Genomic DNA, 25,189 nt, shown 5'->3' with positions numbered 1-25,189 from the left:
ACTAAAGCACCACATTTCCTAGACCCTCAGTCCTCATCTGTAAAATGGGGGTGCTAATCCTACTTAAGGTGTTAAACTGAATAATAAAGTTTGTGTTATAAATTGCAAATCACAATCAAAACATTCAGTTTTATTCTTGGGATGCACCCTGACCCAACAATTGGGTTGTAAAGCTTTGAGAACAGGAAGAATTTCTGCTCTTCCTTCATTTTTAATCTTCCATGTACCTTAAGGACAGCATTCTGCTTTAGGACCTCAGATCCCTATCCCCCCCAAAAAAATTTAATTCCGGTTCCTGACACCCATCACTTTGACCTACTCCTCTGAGGTTCATCCCTCCAGATAATTGTATTATCTCTCTAGCCATGAAGCCCTTTGTTACCATGGTGATGCATACATAATTATGTGTAGATAGCTGATGGGGCTGTCCTGGCCAGCCTTCCCACCAAACAACACAGAAAACATCCTACCCTTCTCTGTGTTACTTTCCCATAGGTGTGCAACAAGGCCCTACAAGTTTCTCAAACTTAAATATTCCTTCCATGAGCTCTGTAGACCAATACACACAGACAGATCAATGTGGAAGGAAAACTATTCGTCAAGGAGCTTGGTGGTCTGGGTTCTAGCTCAAAGTCTGATACTGATCAGTAATATGATTTGTCACAAGGCACTGGACTTCTCAGGACCCAGTTCTCCCATATTGCACAGAGATGAGACATGCCCCCACAACGTTCCGTAATAGTCCGAGCTGATTTTAAGTGTCACTTAACTGAGATTATTTAACAAAGCTTCCCAGCATTAAACATTAACATGGCTCTTTTTATAATGCACAGTTCGTTATCATGCTAATAAATGATTAATTAGAATTCTCTGTCTGGGCCAATAATTTGGCAGGGCTTTTATGATTCATAATTTGTGCTGTGTTGTAAGGTTACCTCTCGAAACTGACATTCTAGCATTTATTGTTTTTATTGCCTCTCTGAGGTGGCTTTGGAAGGAGACACCAGGTGACACATGTTTGAAAAGGGTTTAAAAGTTGGATGCGGTTGGAGTAGACGGTGTTGTCTTGTAGGAGCAGTGGACTGGAACTGCTGTGGACTTCAGTGAGCGTTTGAGCAGAACGGCCAGCAATGGATAACTCAATGGTCTGTTTGGCCAATGCAACAGTTTGCAATGGCACATCCTGTCTGGTGCCAGAAAGCAACTTCAACGCCGTTCTAAGTGCGGTCCTGAGCGCCGTCCTGACCATCCTGTTGGCTCTGGTGATGTTCTCCATGGGATGCAATGTGGAACTCAAGAAATTCCTGGGGCACATAAAGCGGCCATGGGGCATCTGCATTGGCTTCCTCTGTCAGTTTGGGATCATGCCCCTCACAGGATTCATCCTCTCCGTGGCCTTTGACATCATCCCCATCCAAGCTGTAGTGGTCCTCATCATGGGATGCTGTCCGGGAGGGACTTCCTCCAACATCTTGGCCTATTGGGTGGATGGCGACATGGACCTGAGGTAAGATCCGTAAACCTCCCAATACCGCATTAATGGCACTGAATTAACCTTCTCAGTAGCCTGTGGCATCGTGAATGCCCATCTGCTCTGCCATGGATCTGGGGTCCAGCTGAGACAAGAGACGAGATGCCTTTCCTCGCCTTCCTGCACGGCTGCCGTGCTGTGTGAATCTAAGGGTTCTATTCTGTGTTTGGGTTTTTGAATCTAATTCAGTTAACGAGGAGCTGGATAACTGCTGTTTCTCTTTGGGAAAAGAGTCAAAGTTTTTCCAAAAAATAAATTCTTTCCAACCTAGAAGCTACACCTGAGAAAGTTTTCCTTGGTATCAGGAAGAAAAAAAAAACTTTCTTTGAGGTGATGAGGAGTCCTGAATGCAAACATGAAATCAGATTGTCCATTAAACATTAGAGGCTAGGATGAGACCACAACCAAATACAGCCAGTTTTTTTGGACAAGCTTTCTCTTGGGATAAAACCTAAAATAAAATTTTTTAAAATGTACATTTGCTTCACTTCTATTATTAATTTAATTGAATTTAAATTTAAAAAAAGACTACAGTTTTTTTTAATTATGCTTACCTTCCTATAAAATAAACAGAGGATGGTTTCTCTGCTTCCCACAGAGTAATCTTAATTGCAATGTTTGTCCATTTTATCCTATGCTAGTCTGAACTAGCACTGGGGGAAAAAATAAAAAAAACTAATCGGAATAAGGTGAAGCATTAATGGGAGGGGACCAAGAATTTTAATGCTACAAGTTAAATAGACAAATACGATTTTCCTTCCCTCACCATTCCTCATTTCCGGTGAAAGGTGTGCATTTCTGCAAACCAGCCGGGTATCAGTGTGATGTGTGCTTATTAAATACTGAACAGTAAGCAGCTGTGTTCACCACCTCAGCAACAACACTCAGAAGAGAGACGCTCACAGTGTGGAAATGTAACCACCGCCAACTGTCAAACTGGATTCCGGATTGACTCAGCACCTAGTGGACACGCGGGAGCCCACCACCTCACTCTGCTGGTGCCGATTTCTCCAGAAGCTTTAGAAAAACCACACCAACCGTGTAGCTTCACCTTACATCTCCCTCACATAAGGAAGTACCATCTCTTCCCTGTAACAGATTTTTTTTTCCCCTAATGAAAGTCCTGTGAGGAGCAAAGGATGGCAAGTGTTATTCAGGTTTAGTTAATCTGTGAACCGCCATATAGCAATCAGGCCTCCTTACATTTCAGCTTAGTTTGACCAGGATGGAGGCACAGAGGTGGGAATCTACAAGCGAGATGAGGGGGGTGAAGTGAATTGAAGACAGGACTTTGCCACCAAACAGCTTTTATGTAATATTACGTAATGCAATTTTTCAACGAAATGAAAGAGCCTGTATCACCATGTAAGGTCACACGTGCGATCATCTGTAAGACAGAAAAGTGTGTCTAGTGCTGAGTTGATCAGCTTTGGGGGTAGATTCCCTTCTGGGGGCTGAAACAGTAAAAAACCTTATCTAAAGGTTCTAACTCACACTTTCCTGTGGCTAAAAGGAAATCTTATTTCTCTGGAAACAGGAGATGATTATATAATCTTGCTTCCCTTGCATAACAATTCCTGTAAGAAATACAAATATTAAGAAATAAGAGAGCCAGAAGTAGAATTTGAAATCACAGTGGAAAATCCCCAGCTGAATCAGCGTAGATGAATCCTTTAGCGAGTCAGGAGAAATCCGCTTATAGGCCTGTGGTGTTGAAAATTGTTAATTTTCATCCTGAATAGTGTGCACTCCACCGATTCCCTTGTCTTGTGAACAACACCAATAACCACCCAGTGCTATCATCTTACCTCTCTAGCAATTTCAGCTCTCTGGAACTCAAACAAGACCCAGTGAAAGACGTGGCACACCCAAAGTAAATCCTCCTTGATCTCATAGACGTTCTTCACACAGGACCTACTTACTTGCCCAATTCTCAAGCTTTGCTGGGCTTTCACCCAGCACAGAGGATGAGAAACAAGAAGTTGGGGGTGGGGGGGCAAGGTATTAGAGGGGCAGAATTGTGTCTCATGGCAGCAAGTGGCCCCAAAATCCTGACCTCAATTTAAAGATTAAAATGCCTCCAAGGTGAAGAAGACAACTCACAAAATACAGCAGTTCTTCTTTTTTGTGACCTCATGGACTGTAGCCCCCAGGCTCCTCTGTCCATGGAATTCTCCAAGCAAGACTACTGGGGTGGGTAGCCATTCCCTTCTCCAGGGGATCCCAACCCAGGGATCAAACCCAGGTCTCCTGCATTGCAGGCAGATTCTTTACTGTCTGAGCCACCGGGGAAGCCCTCAGATCTTTTAGGGACAGACAGCTGTATGAAGCCATCACCCAGAAGACACCACTGCATTTTAGTGGAACAAGTAATAGGGTATCAGGAATAATAATCCTTGAAAGGAGGTTAAATTATACCACAATGAAGGCGATGAATTGCATTATGCATTGCATCTGTTAGAGGAAAAACTGTTGAAATATTTTTTTCTTTAGAAAATATATTTTAGAAAAATATATTTCTAAATATATTTTCTAACTTCAGAAAAATAGATTTTCTTTAGAGCAAATTAAGAAAGTCACATTTCAGCTATTGGGAAACGGTTTGCCAACATCTTTTATTCTTTCCTTGTGAGCAGTGTATAACTAAAGTCTCATGATCATGTGTGTGGATACAATTCTATCTAACCTTTATATTTCCAGTTCTGTCCTCTGGGGACAGAATTTAATTTCCACTTAAATTCTAGCAATGGCAGCCGAGATGTGACTGATTATATGAACAGGTACCTACACTAGTTGAGCAGATGGCACAGAACAGGAGCAAATCAATATCATTTGGCTTTCACTTTCCTGGGTGTGGTTCCGGGGGGAAATCAAATTCTCTCTCTCTCACCCCATCGTCTCTTCCAAAACCTGAGAAAGTGAAAGGGAAGTCACTCAGTTGTGTCCGACCCTTTGCAACCCCATGGACTATAGCCTACCATGCTTCTCCGTCCATGGGGTTTTCCCAGCAAGAATACTGGAGTGGGCTGCCATTGCCTTCTCCAGAGGATCTTCCTGACCCAGGGATCGAACCCAGGTCGCCTGCATTGTAGGCAGACACTTTACTGTCTGAGCTACCAGGGAAGTCATCAATTTGCAGTCTCTGGTGACTTCACACACACACACACACACACACACACACACGACAAAATAGAGACCTTGCTAATGGAATCCTTGCTCACTGACATACAGCAAGTAGTGTTTCAGCTCCTTCACTCCAGCCTAGCAAGTTGTCGTGGGAATCTGATCCGGAAACAGGTGTTTTCACCTGTTCTAGCACTGTCATGGGTGCATTAGGCACAAAATGTTTCGGGGAGAAACAGAAGTGTTTTCAGGTGAATTTGTCAGAGGCCCAGGCCCACGGTTCTGGGAATGAACACAGAGACCCCCACCCCCTATGTCTGCTCTACACGCAAAGTCTCCCCGTTTTTGAATCTCCCCTTTCTTTAACAATGGCTGAGCACACACCGCACGGGCTTCCCTGGTGCCTCAGTCCTTAAAGAATCCACCTGCAATGCAGGAAACCGCCTGCAATGCAGGAGATGGAGGTTCGATCCCTGGGCCAGGAAGATCCCCTGGAGAAGGGCATGGCTACCCACTCCAGTATTCCTGCCTGGAGAATCCCATGGACAGAGGAGCCTGGGGGCTACAGTCCACGGGGTCCCAAGAGCCAGACAAGACTTAGCGAGTAAACCACCACCACACAACCCAAGGATTTTTCCTTCCCGTTTTCTTTTTCCTCACTTCTTTGGGGAATTGCTGCCTGTGCACCCTTTCTCCCGTTCCCCCTAATTCCTTTATTGCTATGCACAGTCTACACTTGTTTCTATTATTTGCTAGGAAAGTAGGAAATTTTCGAGAAAAGTAGGAAAAGTTTCTAGATTTTCCTACCACCTCCTTCATTCTTTATCCAGGTGTCATTATATTTTTCATCTTCCAGCTTTGTGTTCACTGTTTATTTTAGTTGTTCTAAATTGACCCTCGGGCTTATCACAAAGTCAAAGAAATTCCTCCCATTTCAACCACATATATATCCAGCTCTCATTTAAGAATTAATTCAACACTAAATGAATTTCCCTTTATTTTTCCCCTCAAAGGAACTGAGCCTTGCCTCTTTTTGCAGCAATTCCTTTTATTTACTGGCAAACACTTAGTAGATGCTATTAGGAGCCACTCACGGTATAAGTTCAGTTCAGTTCTGTTCAGTCACTCAGTTGTGTCCGACTCTGCGACCCCATGGACTGCAGCATGCCAGGTCTCCCTGTCCATCACCAACACCCAGAGTTTGCTCAAACTCATGTCCATCGATTTGGTGATGCCATCAAACCAGTGTATTTTAATCCTCTACTAACCTACTAATCCCCTGAGGTTAGTATTAATACTACTGCTTTCTACATTTGATAAATGATAAAATTAAGGCTCCAAACCTTGACAGAGGTAACAGTCAATGTATGTGAGAGTCCAAATCAGAATCCAGATCTACCCATTTATCCCTATCCAGACTCTGAACCTCCGTCCAATGCTGATTCTGTGTCATCACTTCCACTGTCCAGCCTCACCTATATTCTCTTCTTTTGCTGTTTCAAACTTGGTGTTTCATTTCTGATTACAGTCTTTTGCATTTTTCATCACTGACTTCACCAAATTCCTCAACATTCACTGGATTCTCATTTATTGCTTTCTTTTAATTCCCAAAAGAAAACAAGAAGGGAAAAAATTCTCCCTGGCAGTGAATAGGGCTAAGACAAGAATTTAAACTGAGAGATTTGTTTTTTTTCTTATCTTCTGTTTTCTCTTATTCCAACATAAATGCAAATGCACGGTAGAGTGTTTCCATCGTTGGCCTCTTTGCTGTTCGTTGTTGCCGTTGTTCGGTCACTCAGTTGTGTCCGACTCTTTGCGACCCCATGGACTGCAGCACGCCCGGCTTCCCTGTCCTTCACCATCTCCCGGAGCTCACTCAAACTCATGTCCACTGAGGTGGTGATGCCATCCAACCATCTCGTCCTCTGTCGTCCTCTTCTCCTCCTTGCTCTTTGCAGAACTTCTGATTTTTTATATAAAATGATTTTTTCCTTTTGTTAATTTATCCTCCTACATTGCTCCTTAAAATTGTTTATCTGAGTTGGTTTTCATCTCATTTCGAGTAGTTCAAGCCATCTATTCTCATGCCCCCTGCAGTGTTTAATGCTCCAGGTAGCCACTAAATCTAAACTGTCCCCTTCTCCAGCTCCTGTCTTGGCCCTTCTCATGGCCTCTGTGAAACTGCTCTTGCCAAACTCAAAACCATGATACAACTTCACAAATTGTCTTAGCAGTGAGTCAGAATTGAAGCTTTCACAAAGAAATTTCAAAGAACAATAAGGAGAGAAACAGACTTCCTCCCAAAAGCCGTTCTCATAGTTGAAAACAAAAAGTACTCACCTTTCTCTTTGCTGTGATCTAGGTAATGAACACTGCCCCCTTCTCCATCCCACTCTCGTCATCGCCACTCTGAAAAGCATATTGAGTGTACTGGAATAAAAGTAATTTTATTATGGGGAGAACTTTAAATCTATCCTAACTTATTTTTTAAAATAAAAGATAAAAAAGAGAATGACAAAGGAAGAGAGAAGGGGATAAATTATCTATGAACTCCAGGATTTTACTTATAAGTAGGATCAAGAACTGTTTATGACAAATTAACTTATTATTCTGGCATAGAACTCTGCCTTTAGCATCCTCTTGTGTATCTAAGTCAAGGCAACCTGTCACCATAATAGACTGAACCTCTTGGAAGTACTTTATGTTCATCCTCAGCACTGGTTACTGTTACACTATTTTAGCTGTACTAAGACAGATTTTTCTTTTCTAAATCCTTTAAACATATTTTAAATGAGTTCATTCTGTTGTTTAAAAAAAAAGATTATCAGGCAAGTTAAGCCCCCTCCTAAACATTGCCGTATTCTTTATTTTGCAAAAACTGGGGGGTTTTTTTTTGGAGGGGGGAGCTGATGGTGTAAACAATTTAATATTTTCCTTAAAGTCCACGTATAATCCCTTTAAGAAATTACTATTCAAATAGTCTCAGTGCTACAACTATTAGAGGGCCTTTCAGAAAAGTCTCTCTGTGCCAAAACACAACACAGCACACACACACACACACACACACACACACACACACACACACACACACGCACACATACCCAGTGGCCAGACAGTGTTAGGGCTAACTGGCTTTTAACGAGCTCCTTGAATCATTCTAAGCGCTGGACACACCGGGTCCCTCAGCCTGTGAGGTGGTAACGATTATGATCTTCATTTCACAGAGAAGGAAACTGGCCAAGAGAAGTCAAGTAAGCTAAGAGTCACGGAGGTGGCCACCCCTACTTCCGAGCCAGCCAGAGTCGGGCCCAGCCGTCCAAGGGCCCCATTTCCTGGGAAGAGACTGTGCACCACCACTACCATGCCCTGAGTACCTCGCAGAGACTGGAAGACCCCCTTAACCCGAAAGCCCTCCTCCATCCACCGCAGTGGTGCTGCAGAAGCATCATTGCACACCCTCCACCTCCAGAGCCGAAGTCCTCCTACTCAGCCAGGCCCACTCATTCACACGCCGACGCTCTTGGGAGGAGACTCCCAGACCTTGGCTCTCTTTTAAGTTTTTATATATATAGTTTTACTTACTTATTTATTCTGTATTTTTGGCTGCCCTGGGTCTTCGTGGCCTTGTGCAGTCTTTTCTAGTTGCAGCGAGCGGGGGTTACTCTTCGTTACAGTGCTCCGGCTTCTCCTTGCGGGGCCTCTGTCTTTGCAGAGCTCAGGCCGTAGGTGCTTGGGCCTCAGTCATTGTGCTCCACGGGCTCAGTAGCTGGGGCTCCCAGGCTCTAGAGCTCAGGTCAGCAGTTGTGGCATCTGGGCTCAGTTGCTCCATGGCCTATGGGATCTTCCAGGACCAGGGAATGAACCCATGTCCCCCACGTTGGCAGATGAATTCTTATCCACTGAACCACCAAGGAAGTCCCAGACCCTGGTTCTGCTGAACTCCATTTGCTAAATTTCTTAGCAGAAGTAGAAACGAGGTCCACCCTGCCTGCTCTCCTGGTTTCTTTGGTTTTTGAAGTCAGTTTCCTCTCCTTTTCTCAAGCTTTGGGGGAGTCAAGGAATAATTTGTCTGCTTTAAGGAAAGACACTGAGACTTCTTCCCTTGGGCATGCGTTCTCCCTCAGGGGCTTTGGAGACCCATCTCATCTTGACCTGGACAGGCACGCTAAAGCCCGTGACGTCTTGGCAGTTGTAAATATGTTTGCTGTTCTCTGATTGGAGGCTCTCAGGGTGGCATGTCCAAGCACCGTGTACCTCGTTTAACAATGAATTTAAGTTGTCACGAAATATCTTCTCTGATGCTTGAGAAGCAATGGAAAGTGAGTGTTAGTTGCTCAGTTGTGTCTGACTCTTTGTGAACCCCATGGACTGCAACCCGCCAGGTTCCTCTCCATGGGATTCTCCAGGCAAGAATACTGGAGTGGGTTGCCATTTCCTTCTCCAGGGGATCTTCCCGACCCAGGAATCAAACCCAAGTCTCCCGCATTGCAGGCAGGTTCTTTAATGTCTGAACCACTAGGGGAGGCCCGGGAAGCAATGGGGAGGGAGACAAAATAGAAAGGGATTCAGTAGAGATCTCACCATCTTGTCCCTGGTGTGGCCTGCACAGGACATGTATATTTCCATCCATCAGACCAGATGGTGCAGCTTGGAGAGAGTCTTCGGCAGGACTTTCTGATCATGGGTTGAGAAAGGAAACCACCTCTCCCCTGGAAAGCCCAGGTAGCCATGTCAACTTGCCCGTTTCCTTCCAGCATCAGCATGACCACCTGCTCCACGCTGCTCGCCCTGGGGATGATGCCACTGTGCCTGTTAATCTACACCAAAATGTGGGTTGACTCGGGGATGATCGTGATTCCCTACGATAACATAGGTAAGTCACTCATCGGTCCAGACACTGAGCCTGGCCAGGCTCCCCTCTGCTTGCCCCTGGCTAGCTTCTCAGGCCAGGCTCAGCCTCAGGTAGACCTCACCTCTCACACCCTTTATAGTCTGTGCAGGCTTGCTCCTTGGAAGAAAAGTTAGGACAAACCTAGGCGGCATATTAAAAAGCAGAGGCATCACTTTGCCGAAAAAGGTCCATATAGTCAAAGCTATGGTTTTCCCAGTAATCATGTATGGATATGAGAGTTGGACCCATAAAGAAAGCTGAGTGCCAAAGAAATGATGCTTTTGAACTGTGGTGTTGGAGAAGACTCTTGAGAGTCCCTTGGACTGCAAGGAGATCCAACCAGTCCATCCTAAAGGAAATCAGTCCTGAGTGTTCATTAGAAGGACTGATGCTGAAGCTGAAACTCCAATACTCTGGCCACCTGATGTGAAGAACAGACTCATTTGAAAAGACCTTGATGCTGGGAAAGACTGAAGGCAGGAGAAGTGGTCACAGAGGATGAGATGGTTGGATGGCATCACCAACTCAATGGACATGACTTTGAGCAACCTCCTGGAGATACTGAAGGACAGGGAAGCCTGGTGTGCTGCAGTCCATGGGGTCTGCAAAGAACCAGACACAGCTTAGTGCCTGAACAACAACAAAGAACTCTAGGACAAGTCTTGCCTGCGTTTGAATGAGGATTAGCAGAATCTGAATTCCAAGCCTTGAGCCCATGGGAGGGTCAATTTTGTCCTCCACTGAAATCAGCAGGGAGAGGGGCTGACGGGAGGGACCCCTGGGCACAGCCGTCTGGACCTGAGGAGACTGGAGCCACAGGAGGTTCTGTCCTTCCCATAATCCAGAGCACAACTAATCCAGGGGGATTGAGTTTGCTCCCAAACGCTCAAGTTAAAGAAATCCGAAAAAACATTCCACTAATGATTTCAAAATAGGGCATCCAGTAAGCAACAGCCATGAGAAGCCTTTAGGTGAAACACACTGTTTATAACTGTCCCCTGGCGACCATGTCTTGATTCAGAAGGTGATCTACCGACCCAGCTTGGATTCAGGTCCCAGGAGTCAAATATGCGAGCTGTAACTCTTGTGTCCACTCATCTCAGCTCCCAGATGGTCACCTCCACACCCAAAGGGCCTTTCTCTGTTTGTAGGGGAACAAATAATGGTGGGAGATTAGGTCGCTGGTGGAACATGGGGTCAAGGGCAGGACAGGATAGTTCCTGGTTTACGCAAAGCAGGTATCTGCCAGAACCAGGATCATCGCGGCTGAGATGTGGGTGAGCTAGTACCTCAGGACCCATCGCTGGTATGCTAATAGTCTTTTCTCTCCTGACCTGGGAGACATGTGTCTCCCTAATGGGCTGCCACAAGGAGGTGTGGGGGTCCCATGGAAGGATGCACGTGAGCAAAGACTGAACGGTGCCTCAGAAAGATGGTTGGTTGTAAAAAGGGTTCCTGTTGGCATGGAAAGCTGTCCCGGATGGCTTCCATTTCTAAGAAAGACTGGTTCTGTGATTTAAAAAAAAAAAAAAGCGTGATTCAGGTCTACACAACTGAATCAGAACAAACTTTGGCACGTCCCCTAGGGACAATCTGTATTGTAGTATCTTCAGATGGTCTCTACTTTCTCTTTATTCCTACCATGGCCATTAGACAACCCCTCCTCCACCCACAAAAAAGTGGTTCTTTTTGGCACGCCTGTTCAGTATGGGGTTTCCCCTCCTGTGGTCCTTCTACTGACCCCAGGGAACTCCTTCCTGCCAGATGTCATCTACTGTAAGCAGGCCTTAGGTGACTCTGCACAACCACCTGCCTGGGCCTCACGCTGCCCAACCCCCAGTGTGCTGCCTGGGAGGGACACCGTCCTAAAGAGTGCAATTTGTTGAGTGGTGCACACTTCTCGCAGAACCTGTCTGCTGAATGAGAATTTTTAATTCTAAATCACTTGTTGTTTAAGAAAAAGTTAAGTCTGAAAGTATCCTCCTCTTAATATTCATTCCCTTCTGGAAAATGCCCCCATGGCAATATGGGAAAATTCTAACTACAGTGTGAATGATTGATAGCAAGGAAAAGAAAGTAAGAATCATCAGTACCTCAAAGGAGAAAGACGTCATCATACAAGACATGAAGGGAAAAAAAAAGAAAATAGAAGTGGAGAGAAACAGAGAGGAAAAGATTAAAAAAATTTTCCATGAGAGCCTGCCAAACAAAGATATTAACTCCGCTTATTCACCATTTTGCCCAGGCATGTTTTCCAACCTAACCTTCTTGTTATCCTTTAATGTGGAAAACACACAACCTGATTAATTAGCAAGATGTTATCACTACTTTTTCAACGAGGCAATTTAGGCCCAGGGCATATGTTTAATTTGTCCAAGATGACCGGGGAGCTGGGAGTAGCCCTCGGATCTGCTCTCAGCCTGCTCCGTGGGCAGGGCCTTTGTGCCCAGCTCCCACAGGCGCAGCCGACGTTCTGATGACTCAGCAAACACTCCCTGCGTCCCTTCAGAGGATGAGAGCTCAACAGAGCCCAAGACGGCTTGCACAGCCGGTAACACCTCAAACACTGCAGCAAGTTGCTGTTTCTCCTCCTCCCTCAAAGCATTTGAAGAAGTCTAGGACCAGGAACCGTGTATCCACTCCACCATTGGATTCTCACATCAGCACCGTTGGACAGAATGCTACCCATCCCACAGACGGGGAAACCAAGACTCAGAGGCATAAAGAACTCACAGTTCTCACAGCTTGTGAATAAGGTCCTGCTCTGAGTCTGTCTGACTCCAGGTTCCGCCACGTGACTCTGTTCCCCATTCTCTTTCCTTCTCTTATTTTTCTTTCTCCCTTCTTCCCTCCTCTACCTGCCACATAAACTTGATTAAAGATCCAGTTATGGTTCTAATGGCACGAATGTAAGCAGATGCTTTCACATCTAAATAGATAGGTATTTGCCACAGAGAGCTCAGGCACACGGGGAATAAGGTACACAAGATCCAGGCTGCTGGGGAGCAAACGATGACAACAACCCACCTCTCCAGGCGGGAGTCCTACACTCTGAGAGAGACAAAGGGCAAAGGGTGTCTTTTCCAGCCAACTTCGCGTCAACTTTCAAACTTTCTGCGGTCTCGTATGGATCAAGAGAGGAAATGCAACTCTGCCATCGACATCAGCAGCTGGTCCTGCTTGTGTGTGTATCCTGCAGCCTCCGGCTGCCCCCAGAAGATAAAGACCCGGCAAGGAGGGGCCGAACACGGAGCTGGGCTGCCTTTGCACAGACCTGACACATGACAAATGCATCACCAAAGCCCAGTCACACTCACATTCCAATCACAGCATCGGCCCCCAGATGGAAGACACTACAGGACGGTTGATACGCATCAGTGTGGTTTTCCTTTAAGGCAGACAAACTCCCCTTTAGGGAACAGTCTGGAGACCCAGAGGAAGAATGATCCTCCCAAGAGCAGGATGCAAGGACACCCAAAGGGGATTTTTCCAGGAGCTTTTACCAGTATGTCCATCGATGACCCTTTTTCATTTCCTTTATTCCACCATTTTCTCCTTATTCTTTCATCCGTATTTTTTTTTTCTTTTCCTACTCTTGGTACACTTAATCCCATTGTGTAATTTCTGGGAAAAAGTCATTGCAGACCCTTATACTGCCAGGAGGGCCAGAAGGCTGCAAAGACATTACGTTTTCATCACTATTATATTCGTTTTAAATTGACATTTACAGCCCTGGAATCTAGAATCCATTTCCCAGTCCTAGTTCAATCCACTTCAGTACCAAGCAACACCCACTCTCAGAATTTCATTATTCGACTCCACTTTCTCCTAGTGCTTCAAAGGGATGTTTGAAAAAGAAACAGCCTGCGAGAAAAGTTACAAGTTGTTTGGTGGTATAATATATAAAAGCAGCCATTGGACAAATGCGTGTTAAATAATAAGGAGAAACAAACCACATGTTGCAAGAACAGCAGTAAATTTAACACGGAGAAATTGAAGTATGACTCTTTTATCTGGATGGGTGAGCACGTTCCTGCGAAGAATTATAATTACTTGAAAGGTCGCCAAATATACTATCTCATGGAAAATTTAAAGCATGCTTTTTCAGCCTATTGTCTCACCTCTCTGCTGCAGGTTTGAATCACCCTAGTCAATCTTAACTCAAAGTCATTAGCCACAGAATGCCTGCAGAATCCTGAACTTTTTTCTTATATTTCTACTACTATGAAGTAACAGATGTTAAATATCATCTTTGTAAACCCCAAAAATACACACATACACACACACACACTTTGAAAAGATATTTTTCACTAGGATATAGACTCCAAAGCCAAATAAGCCAAGATTCTGACAAGTTGAAACTAAAAGATATCAATTGACAGTATAAGGAAGTCTAAAAAAAATTAATCTAGGATTTAGGAAAAGGATTTATATCATCAATATAATCGATTTTTCCACCAGAAATGAATTATTTACTGAAGTAGGTGAAGAAGTAGAGTTTGGGGGAGGCTGTTTGTTTTTCGATTATTTCGTGTATTTAAGGAAGGAGTCTGATCTCTCTGCTAAACCTTTTGGAGACCGCTTACTCTTGTTTTCACCTTGCCTGCGCTGCGTTCCGTCGATCACATTGCTCTCTGTCACCTTCAGGTATATCTCTGGTGGCTCTTGTTGTTCCCGTCTCCCTTGGAATGTATGTTAACCACAAGTGGCCCCAGAAAGCCAAGATCATCCTTAAGGTAAGAGTCCCATGTCACTCATGGCAAGGGCAGCACACTCAAGTGCCCCAAAGTGTGCACTGCAGAGACCACCGACAGAGCTGGTTTTCTCACTGGATCAGAAAGCCCCTTCTAAGGGACCTTCATTAGTAGACACGCAGCCCACTCTTCTGGAATGCCCTTCCCTGTCCTCATGGCAAGTTTCTATCCACACTTTGGGATTCCCAGTTCACCCCATTCAAATGTCACCTCTTGACTTTTTTCTACTCTGTACACCCACAGCACTTTATTTTACCTCTGCTATGTGGGTTTGTATTATAAAATATATCTAGACAGCTGTCTTGGAAAATAGGTCATGTCTTTCTCATCCCTGTGTCCGTATGGCCAATCCAGTGCCTGGCAATTGATAGATTTTATATTTATATAAATATATGTGTGTGTGTGTGTGTATTGGTAAGTGCATATATATAGATATAAAAAATATTAAATATATAATATGTGTATATTACACACATATATAGATAGAAAACGATACATATATATATACACACACATACAAGTGATGATATATATAATAAGTAACCATTCATTCCCTTTTACCAACTATATTCAAACCAGAAGAGACGGAGATAGATGATACAGATATATAGACATGGACTGTATGTATGGCTGAGTCCCTTCACTGTTCATCTGAAACTATCACAACATTGTTACCTGGCTATATCCCAATACAAAATAAAAAGCTCAAAAGGAAAAAAAAAAGATGTATAGATATGGACAGATTCCACTTCCCATGGGTAAAATAAGCCATTTAGTGTTCTTCTTTTCCTCTCACACACAAGAAAGTTATCATCTCCATTTCTTTTTTCTAATGTGAAAAGGAGAAAGCAGTAATGCTGGTTTGGTTCGCCCATGCCTTTTTAACTTTCATGGAGTTTCGTCTCCATTTTCTCATTACCAAGACAAGCATAAAAGGTGACTAGGGCAGGATTTCATCTTCAATCCTAGATGAAAAAGCTATGACTCGGAGAGGTTTCATGACTGACCTAAGGAAGGCAGGCAGGGGGAGGTGACTTTGGAAGCCAGGTCTTCTGATTCTTCATGGAGTGAGTTCTCCTTCCCTGTGACAGGGATGATTTGCAAGTAGAACATCTTCTTCGGGCTAATTGAGATTAACAGCACTCCGTGTCCTGTTAATCTTCCTATAACTGGAAGCGTGGGGCAAGCACCAGCATTTCCCACCGGTCTGCCGTGACCATCGGGCAAGGGGTACACAGAGGGGTCACTGTTCTCATTTTCCCAGAAGGACAGAGCGCCTTAGGCTTCTTCTCCCGAAAGAGTACTTGCGTTTGCTTTGACTCACGATTGTTGTACTGTTGTGTCTTTCTTCCAGATTGGATCCATCACAGGCGCCGTGCTCATAGTGCTCATAGCCGTGGTTGGAGGCGTGCTCTACCAGAGCGCCTGGATCATAGAGCCCAAACTCTGGATCATAGGAACCATATTTCCCATAGCTGGCTACTCCTTAGGGTTTTTTCTGGCTAGAATAGCCGGTCAGTCCTGGCACAGGTATGGTGTTTTTAGTAAATCAGACTAGGAATTTCCTTCTGTAACAGCCATTGTATTCTGCTCTGTGTGGGTGTGTGCACACACGCTCAGTCGTGTCCACCTCTTTGCAACCCCATGGACTGCAGCCTGTCAGGCTCCTCTCTCCATGAAATTTCTCAGATAAGAATACTGGAGTGGGTTGCCATTTCCTACTCCAAGAGATCTTCCCGATCCAGGGATCAAACCTGCATCCCCTGCATCAGCAGGCAGATTCTTTACCACTGAGCCACCTGGGAAGCCCAACTCGTTTGCTAGGGCTGCTCAAAGTACCAAAAACTGAGAGGCTTCAACAGCAGAAATTTGTCTCCCAGTTCTAGAGGATAGATGTTCAGAATCTGGGTGTCAGCAGGATCTGTCCTTTATGAGGAATAAAGGGGAGTCTGTTCAGGTCCCTCCCCTTGGCTGATAGATGCATCTTCCTGTTTCTCCTCACATTGCTTTCTTTCTATGGATGTCTCCACATTCAAACCCCCCCTTTTTATAAAAACACTGGTCATATTGAACTAGGGTACATCCAAATCATCTGTCTTCACTATTAATAATTCTATCTTTAGTGACCTTATTTCCAAACAGTGTCACAATCTGAGGTCTTGAGGGTTAGGACCTTTAGTATATGCATCTAGGAACACTCAGTTCAACCTAGAACAGCTGCAAATACAAGGCAAATTCAAAATTTCTCACCTGTCATAACATTCACCCTGTTTCTGAATACATCATACTGAGTAGATGCATTCATTCCTAAATTATGCCTATTCCCCAGAAAGACAACACTGACTGCCTCTTGTTGTTCAAATCCTCCTGGACCCTCCCCATACGGTGCGTGTTGTACTCTTCTGCGATCACATACTCTTACTCTCCAAACAAAATCACTTCCACAAAAGCATCCACATTGGCCTTGTGACCTACAAGGGCTCCTCTAGCCAGAAGCGGGATGAACTCATGATCCACACAGGTTTCAGCACATGTCGGCCTGCTACAAGGAAGGATATTTCATCTCCAACCAGCACATTGGAATATAATTTTATTTTATAATTTTTATGTATATAAAATTTATTCAGTATTATGTTGAATAAGTATATATTACTTATAAATGAATATTATCCAACATATTAAATATAACATAAATAAATTATATACATATGTTCACTATAGAATTAGATGACAAGATATCTTCTACTGCTCAAAGGGCAAAATAAGCTAACTGGTGTTCCTTGTTCCTCTGGACCAGAAATATTATAAACCTCAATTTTTTTCATGTAAAGAGGAGAAAACAGTAGCAGCAGATTTTGTTTACACAAGACTTCTTAACATTTATAGAGGTTTGTTTTTTTAATTTTATTTTATTTTTATTTGGAGGATAATTACTTTACAATTAGTGATGGTTTGTGCCATCCATCACCATGAATCAGCCACAGGCTGATGGCCCCTCCCACTTATACATCCTCCCCACCTCCCTCCCTATCCCACCACTCTAGGTTGTCATGGAGGTTTTATAGAGGGTCATATCCATTTTCTGATTATTATAGCAATCATTAGGGTGACTAGAGTAAGATTTCGTCTATGTCTATGTAGAGAAAAAGAGAAAATATCTATATTATCTAATACTATATTAATAAGTTACATGTTTGTCTAATATAAATAAAACTATGTGAATAAATGCATTAAAACAGATATACATACATATATATGTACTTGTTCTCATATCTCCATTTTTTTTCTGGAGTAATTTTTTTTTTAGAATATAGTGTTGTGTTACTTTCCAGTGTATAGCAAAGTGATTATTATATACACATGCATATTGTTTTTCAACTTCTTTTCCATTGTAGATTGTTAGAAGATACTGAAGGTTTCCCAGGTGGCTCAGTGAGTAAAGAATCCACCTGCAGTGCAGGTGACGCAGGAGACACAGGTTCCATCCCTGGGTCTAGAAGATCCCCTGGACGAGGGCAAGGCAACCCACTCCAGTATTCTTGCCTGGAAGATCCCATGAACAGACGAGCCTGATGGGCTACAGCCCATGGGTCGCAGAGCCGGACACGACTGAAACGACTAAAGCACGCATGCACACACATGATACTGAATATAGTCCCCTGTATAGTAGGTCCCCTTGTTGGTTACCTCCTTTATATATAGTCGTGTGTATCTGTTAACCCCAAACTCCTAGTTTACTCTCCCTGCCCTCCGCCATCTTCTTGGTAATTGTAAATTTTCTGTGCTCATATCTGCTTCTACTGTTACACAACAACAACGCAGAACACCACCCAGAACAAACCGGTGAAAACACGGGTTCTCTGGGCCTCTCCTTCAGGTGCCGAACCGTTGCTCTGGAAACAGGGATGCAGAATACCCAGCTGTGCTCCACCATCGTCCAGCTCTCCTTCACCCCCGAGGAGCTCAACCTCATATTCACCTTCCCGCTCATCTACAGCATCTTCCAGATCATTGCGGCAGCATTGTTCTTAGCAGGTAAGGAACACTCACAGTCACAGTTCACGGGGATGCGCTTCTTGGAGGAATCCTCAAGTTGCCAGCATGGCATTTTTAAATTCCCTATTTCTGGCAGTGAGATAAGTGGGTGGGAAAAGTCACACATAATATTATCATGACTTGATATTAAGCATATCAAGATGATGTACTGAGAAAAATGATTCCCTGGAGTAGGGAATGGCAACCCATTCCAGTGTTCTGGCCTGAGAAATTCCATGGACTGGCGGGTTACAGTCCACGGGGTGGCAAAAGACAGATACAATGAGTGACTGAGCATACACACACACACTCACACACACACACACACACACACACAGAATATTTATCAGAAAATTGGTATAACAAGAGACATTTATCAGGCTAAGTTATATTGGAAGACATATATGGGTACATATATTATTTGTATAAATATATTTGTTTATATATATTTTAGTAGCCATACAATTGAAACAGTTGAAGCACACTCATTCTTTATTTCAAGTACGAGGAATAGAAATTCTGATTTTTTATTTTATTCTAACGTAGCATATAGCTTTGATCCATTAACCCCTGCCACTTGCCATCCTTCACCCGCTTGAAACTTTTCTCAACATTTGTTTTCTAATGACTGGTGATATTTGACCTTTATTTTCAAAATCTGGTTTTGTTTATTTTTAATAAAGACACTTCACCTTTAAGCTTCATGGCATTTTAACAGGAACAGCATAGTGAAGGCAGATGAAAAATTAACATGACTCTTAAGTGATACAATGACCAGAGGTACAGTTTTGCTTTTTCACTTAGCTCCAATAGGTATTCAACTGGCCCCTGGGAGTTAATCATTCTCCTCACTGTGGTCTTGAATGTCATTCTCGAAGACAGTTTTCCTTCCTAGGATAGGACCCTCTGGATCCATTAGAAACGTTCCACTGGGTTACCACCGGTTCAGGACAGAGGGTTCCATGGCCTAATTACCTTGTTTTCCTCTTTGTTGGAGATGCACCCAATTTGGTGCACTGTGGGATTTTTCCAAATAACTACTAGTGGCATCTACCAGACAAACCAGAGAAAGTAGACTGGTGATAGAACAATCACATAGATTTACTAGTTAAATAACTAATTCAAAAGGGGTTAATAGATAAGCTGAAGGAATAATGGAAAAGTGGGTAATAGCATTGGTCTTATATTTTGCTACAGTTTTAGCAGCAAGAATATAAACAAGGAGGCGCTTCTCCTAAGGACATGCAGTGCTGAGAAACATATTTTGATGAAAGGATTATAAGTCTAAATGTTTTTTGGACCAACAAAAGGAAAGAAGGACAGGAAGAAGGAAGGAAAGAAGGAAGGAGGTTAAATAGTTTGGTTAAATAAAATTGGTGTTAAGGTGAGGATTCCTGGCTCAAAACAGTTTATGATAAAAGTAGAATATTTTAATTAAACACAAGCTCAATTCAATAGAGTCAATAGCTCAGTGGCTTCAAAACTAATATATTAGAAGTGTGGGAACCAACCATGGAGATATTGATCTCGACATATTAAGACCTTGGAAGCAGGCTGTTGTCTTTCTCAGCTGTGTGTCATCACAGAGTTGGCATTTACTGATCTCTTGGTCCTCTCCCAAGGTTGCACTACACACTTGAGCATTTTATCTCACAATTGCCCTATGAGATAGATAGCACTATTACATCAATTTTAAGTGTGAGGTACTAGAATCTGAGGGTGCCAATAAATAATACCTTCTCTTCCCCTGTTGACTTTGGAACCAAATAAGAAGTAGAAGGGGAAAAAATCGATACTTAGATAACAAAATAGCATGTTTATTGTATTCAGTTGATAAGGCTTAATTAGAAAATACAGCTGGCAACAATGACCAGATGGGCTTGTTAATACCACCCCTTTTCATTGCTTCCCAGGGGTGCATTTAGCACATAGATACATCAACCACGGGCTAGTCTGTCCAGGTGCAAGCTGATCTCAAAAATGTGCTGAGAAATGGCTGCTATGAGAGACTAGCAGCTTCATGGAAGACAGGAAGGCTGATCACCCATCAGCCAAGGCCCCACCATCATGGGAAGAAGTGAGTGAAGGCTGGGGGAGACAGTTATTCCAGCTCAAATCCTCCAACACAGACCAGCAGACCAGGGTCTTGACAATGCACCTTAGCTTATTTGTTGAGGACCTGTGCATAGCTGGGAGGTGGTAGGGACAGAATACGTGCTTGCTGTGGTTGTTATTGGCAAGCACCAGCAACCTAACTGATGCCTGCCGAAATCAGGGGAGCACATAGCCCCTAACTGTGGGCTAGGTCCCTCTGAAGTGCAATTGCCCCTCTTACCATGAGTGATCCATGGAACTCAGAGTGGGGGTCGAACTCACTAGTTACCTCCCGCCCACAGAAAATGCCAACTGCTTTTTGAGTCACCAATTATAATGCCTGTCCAGTGTAAGTTGGCAGCTGATTATTATGAAATTTGCTTCATCTTCTATGTATTGTTTTCTAGTGTACGTGGTATACAAGAAATATTATAGAAAAAACAATGTGGAATTTCCGGAGGGCAGAGACAACGAACCAGTGCCTGATTCATCGTTCCAACAGGTCAATGAAGGATTTCAACGAGACGAAAAGCAAACACCGGTGAACCAAAAAGAATCCTAAAGAATATGCTTCAGCTCTAACAATACTTAATTATTTGTTTGGATAGGATATTTGGCAGAAAAAAAGTTACAGTGAAAATTTAAATTTGAATTGAATTCGTGTATTGGTTTTGCTACCAAGCAACTGGTGGTCCAAATATTTAATATAACAAATATTTGTACACATGTATATATATGTATATGTATATATATATACACACACATATGTATACACTGGTTTTGAATATGGCCCTGAAATATCCTTGAACAGCAGACTAAACCCAACATAGGACACACCAAGAATTTAATAACCAAATTAGAATCCAGCCCATAACTCAATAGGGATTTTGTACATCTGTCACTCGGCCTTGGGAGTCCAATGATGCTCACTTGATTTTTTGTAGGAAAAACAGAATTCTTCAAATTCAATGGTTTGAATTTGGCAGAGCTCTTCAAGCCCTGGAGACTTGCCTGTATGACTCTGGTTACTATGAAAGCTAGCTGGTTCACAGGATGCTCCACATCCTGGAGCAGAGAGGGGGCAGCAGGCACAGAGAGGAGGAGACATATTGGAAGGGACAAGACTGCTCTGGTGGGTGAACTCCATTCAGTGGGAGATCATGGCAAATACAAGGAAAAGCAAAGAAACCAGAAACTTGCTTGACATGTGAGACCAGAGTCAATGCGATACACAGGAGTAAGTAGCAATAAGAATGAAGCCAGGGAGCCAGGAGGGAAATGAGTAAGGTATCACACAGTGTTTGAGGGAGAGGAGGACAAACCCAAGGGCCCAGAAGCGGGAAGGTCATCACCAGCTGAGTCGCTGGGCTGCTGTAAACAGGTCTAACAAGAGGAAGCGAAAGGGATTTGGACAGTGGCAGCGAGGTTTCAAGGCAAAGGTGGAACAGCTGGCCGACACTCGGGTCTCCATCACCAGGCTAATTTAATCTCCTTTCCTTCACTCTGCAGCGATCCGTTCTCAATTCAGTTCAGAGTGGACTAGTTCCATTTTCTATTGGGTTGACCAAAAAATTCGCTTGGGTTTTTCCGTAAGATGTTACAGAAAAACCCAAATGAAGTTTTTGGCCAACCCAATATTTGGCCATTTTTCACTGCCTCGTCCATTCCCTTTCGGACCTCTTGGTTTCCAAGGGCCTTTTGCATTTGGTTGGTATGAGTTCAGGTCAAGCTGGTGCCTCAACATTACAGGATCATGAATTACAGGATCAGATCTTAGCTCTTCCAGTATCAACAGGGAGGGACTCCGCTTTTAAATGCATCCCATTTATGCTTCGTTATACCGGGTTCACATTTACAATTGAATGAGTCCTCTGTATGCTTCTATCGTTAGGCAAACATATTAAAAGGAACTAGGGATTTATTTAAAGGCTAGTAGGGGAGCGGTTTTACCAATCTTCCTATTAGGGAGGGTCAAAGACTATTGTTCCAAATGGTGCAAAAGGAAGATTTGTCAGTCTGTCTGTCAAGTTCTTCCTACACTTGTCTCATCAAATGGGAAGCAGGCAGGTGCATTAAAGACACGCCATGAATTCATATCATAATTTCAAAATGCCCAGAGTCAAGGGCCTGGATGCCAGCAGCTGCAGCAAGCAGAGTTTTTCCTCCCTGTTCATCAAGATATGTAAGTCAAACAGAATTTGGCTCTCTTACACAACGTAGTATCTTGTGAGTTGCAGGTCTTTTTTTCTAATGTGCTAGAGGGAAGAAAAATAGCTGAGCTTTCTCAAATGAAAGCTCTCTATTTTTAAATGAGTTTGAAAGCCTGATTAAATTATGTATTTTATTGCCTCTGTGAGTACCCTATTAAATGAATATTTTATTTTAAAGGCTTGAATAAATGAAAATAATTTTTGTAATGACTGGGCTGGTCTATTTGGATCTTTTCAACCACTGTCTTCAGTGTTCAGTTCCAGAAACAATAAGGTGAAGTTTTTCAAATGTTCAATTGTTTCTCGAAAAGTGCCTGAAAGAAACTCTTAATTAAATACTCTAGTAATTAGTTCTCCCACTGATACATATTGAGGTGGTCCGCAAGAAAATCATACTGGAGGAATATTAACCAAAGATTCTTAAAAACAGGGTGACAATGCCTGATTTTAAATAATAGTAAAAGTCAGGTCGCTCAGTGTTAAAGAATCCACCTGCCCATGCAGGAGAGGTGGGAGACCCGAGTTCCATCCCCTGGTCGGGCAGATCCCCTGGAGGAGGAAATGGCATCTCACTCCAGGATTCTTGCTTGAGAAATCCCATGGACAGAGGAGCCTGGCGGGCTATAGTCCATGGGGTCACAAAGAGTCAGACACGACTGAGCACACACATAAATAAGACCACCACCACTACCACTTTCTATGAAAAATGTACAGAGACAGACAGAGATACTTCATTTACGGTCCTGGTGCATTAAAATCTCTCTCGTCAACAAGACTTGAAGAAATTCAGGTTATGACCTTCACTTGACCGCTCAAAGACACCACTGTGTTCTCCACTAGGAAACTCTCACTCTCTTCCAGAAGGGAACAAATTACCTTTCTGGGAATATCTGGCATCTCATTGCCTCTTAAACTTTTACTTCTCAAGAACCACATTAGCTTAGAACAAAGGTCTTCAGGCTGTGGTATGGATGCTCCAGTACATGCAATTGTCCCAGGAGTATGCAGGCATGGATGGGGAAACAGGTCCCATTTCTTCAGCTTTCGTGCATACACTTTCCCAAAGCTCCCCTGCTTAAATATCCCAAAGCTTGAGATGCCCTGGGTTCTCCCTTCTCACCCCTCCTGGCAAGATGCTGTCCTTTGAAAAAAGAAAGCCTTACTCTCAGCAGCCCTCATCTTTCTATAGGGCATCAGCCCAGGATAAAAGACTTCTGAACACCAACTAAAGGAACAATTCAGGATATTAGTGTCTAAGAAAGGGTTCTCATCTTTCTCAATTGTATACCTATTTATTTAAGATTTTAGAAATGGAGTGTTCTGACCTGTGTTGGGATATTTTGAATCTAGAAATACTGTACAATGAAATGGGAATGAAGATAATTTTCTGTTAACAGCCAGCATTTCCATCCTCAACTATTTACATACACACATGCAAAAAAAAATAAATCATCACCATGAGAGCAATCAAGGGAGCATTGGTTAGAAACACTGAGAGAAAACACTTTATTTTTTTCATCCAAGGATGAAAAACTTCTGGCAAATGTCCAAACTTTATCTATCTTGAAGTCAGAATTCTGATGTGAAGGGATTGATACAGGAATCCACGTTGATGTACCTGTTAGAACTGAAAGATAGAATTAAATATTTTTTTCTGGCAGAAAGTGTGAGTTAGTGGATTGCTGGACAGTTAAGAAACATGAAGGGCATTTTCCATAAAGTAGATGAGCAAAATCTGCAGCATCAATGCTTTCTAAAATATATTTAAAAACATGTCATAATATAAAATTATCCTCCAGTTAAAAATAAATAAAACCTTGGAAGGAAAAATAAAGCTCATTATAAAAACAAAATAATTAGACTATATAAAGATTCTTGGGCTTCCCAGGTGGCAGAAGTGGTAAAGAATCCCCCTGTCAATGCAGGAGACACAAGAGAGATGGGTTCGATCCCTGGGTCAGGAAGATCCCCTGAAGAAGGATATGGCAACTCACTCCAGTATCCTTTCCTGGAAAATCCCATGGACAGAGGAACCTGGAAGGGCCAGGGGGTTGCAAAAAGTTGCACATGACTCAGCGACTGAGCACACACACATGTATAAAGACTCTTACAAACCAATAAGAAGGAAAGTGACCAAAATGAGCAAAAAATTTTGAACAGACTCTTTAGCAAAGAATGGCAATAAAGCCAATAAGCACAGGACAATGGCACACAATAAATGCAAAGATGCTCAACACCATGAAGAGTTAAGATACCTTCAAATCAAATTCATGAGGTATCACTGCATCTCAATAAAATAGCTAAAAGAAAAAAAAAGTCACTGATGACAGAGACTTACCTGGTGGTCCTGCGGCTGAGACTTCGAGCTCCCAAAGCAAGGGACCCAGGTTTGATTCCTGGTGAGGAAACCAAATCCCACATGTTGCAATGAAAAGATTCCACATGCTGCAAGGAACATCGAAGATCCTGCGTGCCGCTACTAAGACTCAGCACAGCCGAATAAATAAATTAGTGATGACAGCAAGTATTGACGGGGCTATGAACAGCCACT

The 25,189-nt window shown here is 43.1% G+C and overlaps 1 protein-coding gene across 1 annotated transcript; it reads left to right on the top strand.

The window, feature by feature from the left end:
- The first annotated feature begins 948 nt into the window (after positions 1 to 948).
- On the top strand, positions 949 to 21,144 carry SLC10A2 (solute carrier family 10 member 2). The gene is made up of 6 exons (XM_043892068.1): positions 949 to 1,507; positions 9,409 to 9,527; positions 14,193 to 14,281; positions 15,654 to 15,829; positions 18,177 to 18,334; positions 20,836 to 21,144. The coding sequence occupies exons 1-6, from the start codon at positions 1,131 to 1,133 to the stop codon at positions 20,988 to 20,990; spliced, it is 1,074 nt and encodes a 357-aa protein (XP_043748003.1). The 5' UTR covers positions 949 to 1,130; the 3' UTR covers positions 20,991 to 21,144.
- Positions 21,145 to 25,189: the final 4,045 nt, after the last annotated feature.

This window comes from Cervus elaphus, chromosome 30, assembly GCF_910594005.1.
Source record: "Cervus elaphus chromosome 30, mCerEla1.1, whole genome shotgun sequence".
Lineage (NCBI taxonomy): Eukaryota > Metazoa > Chordata > Mammalia > Artiodactyla > Cervidae > Cervus > Cervus elaphus.
Note: the sequence above shows the minus strand (reverse complement) of the source record. Positions and strands in the feature narration are given on the sequence as shown.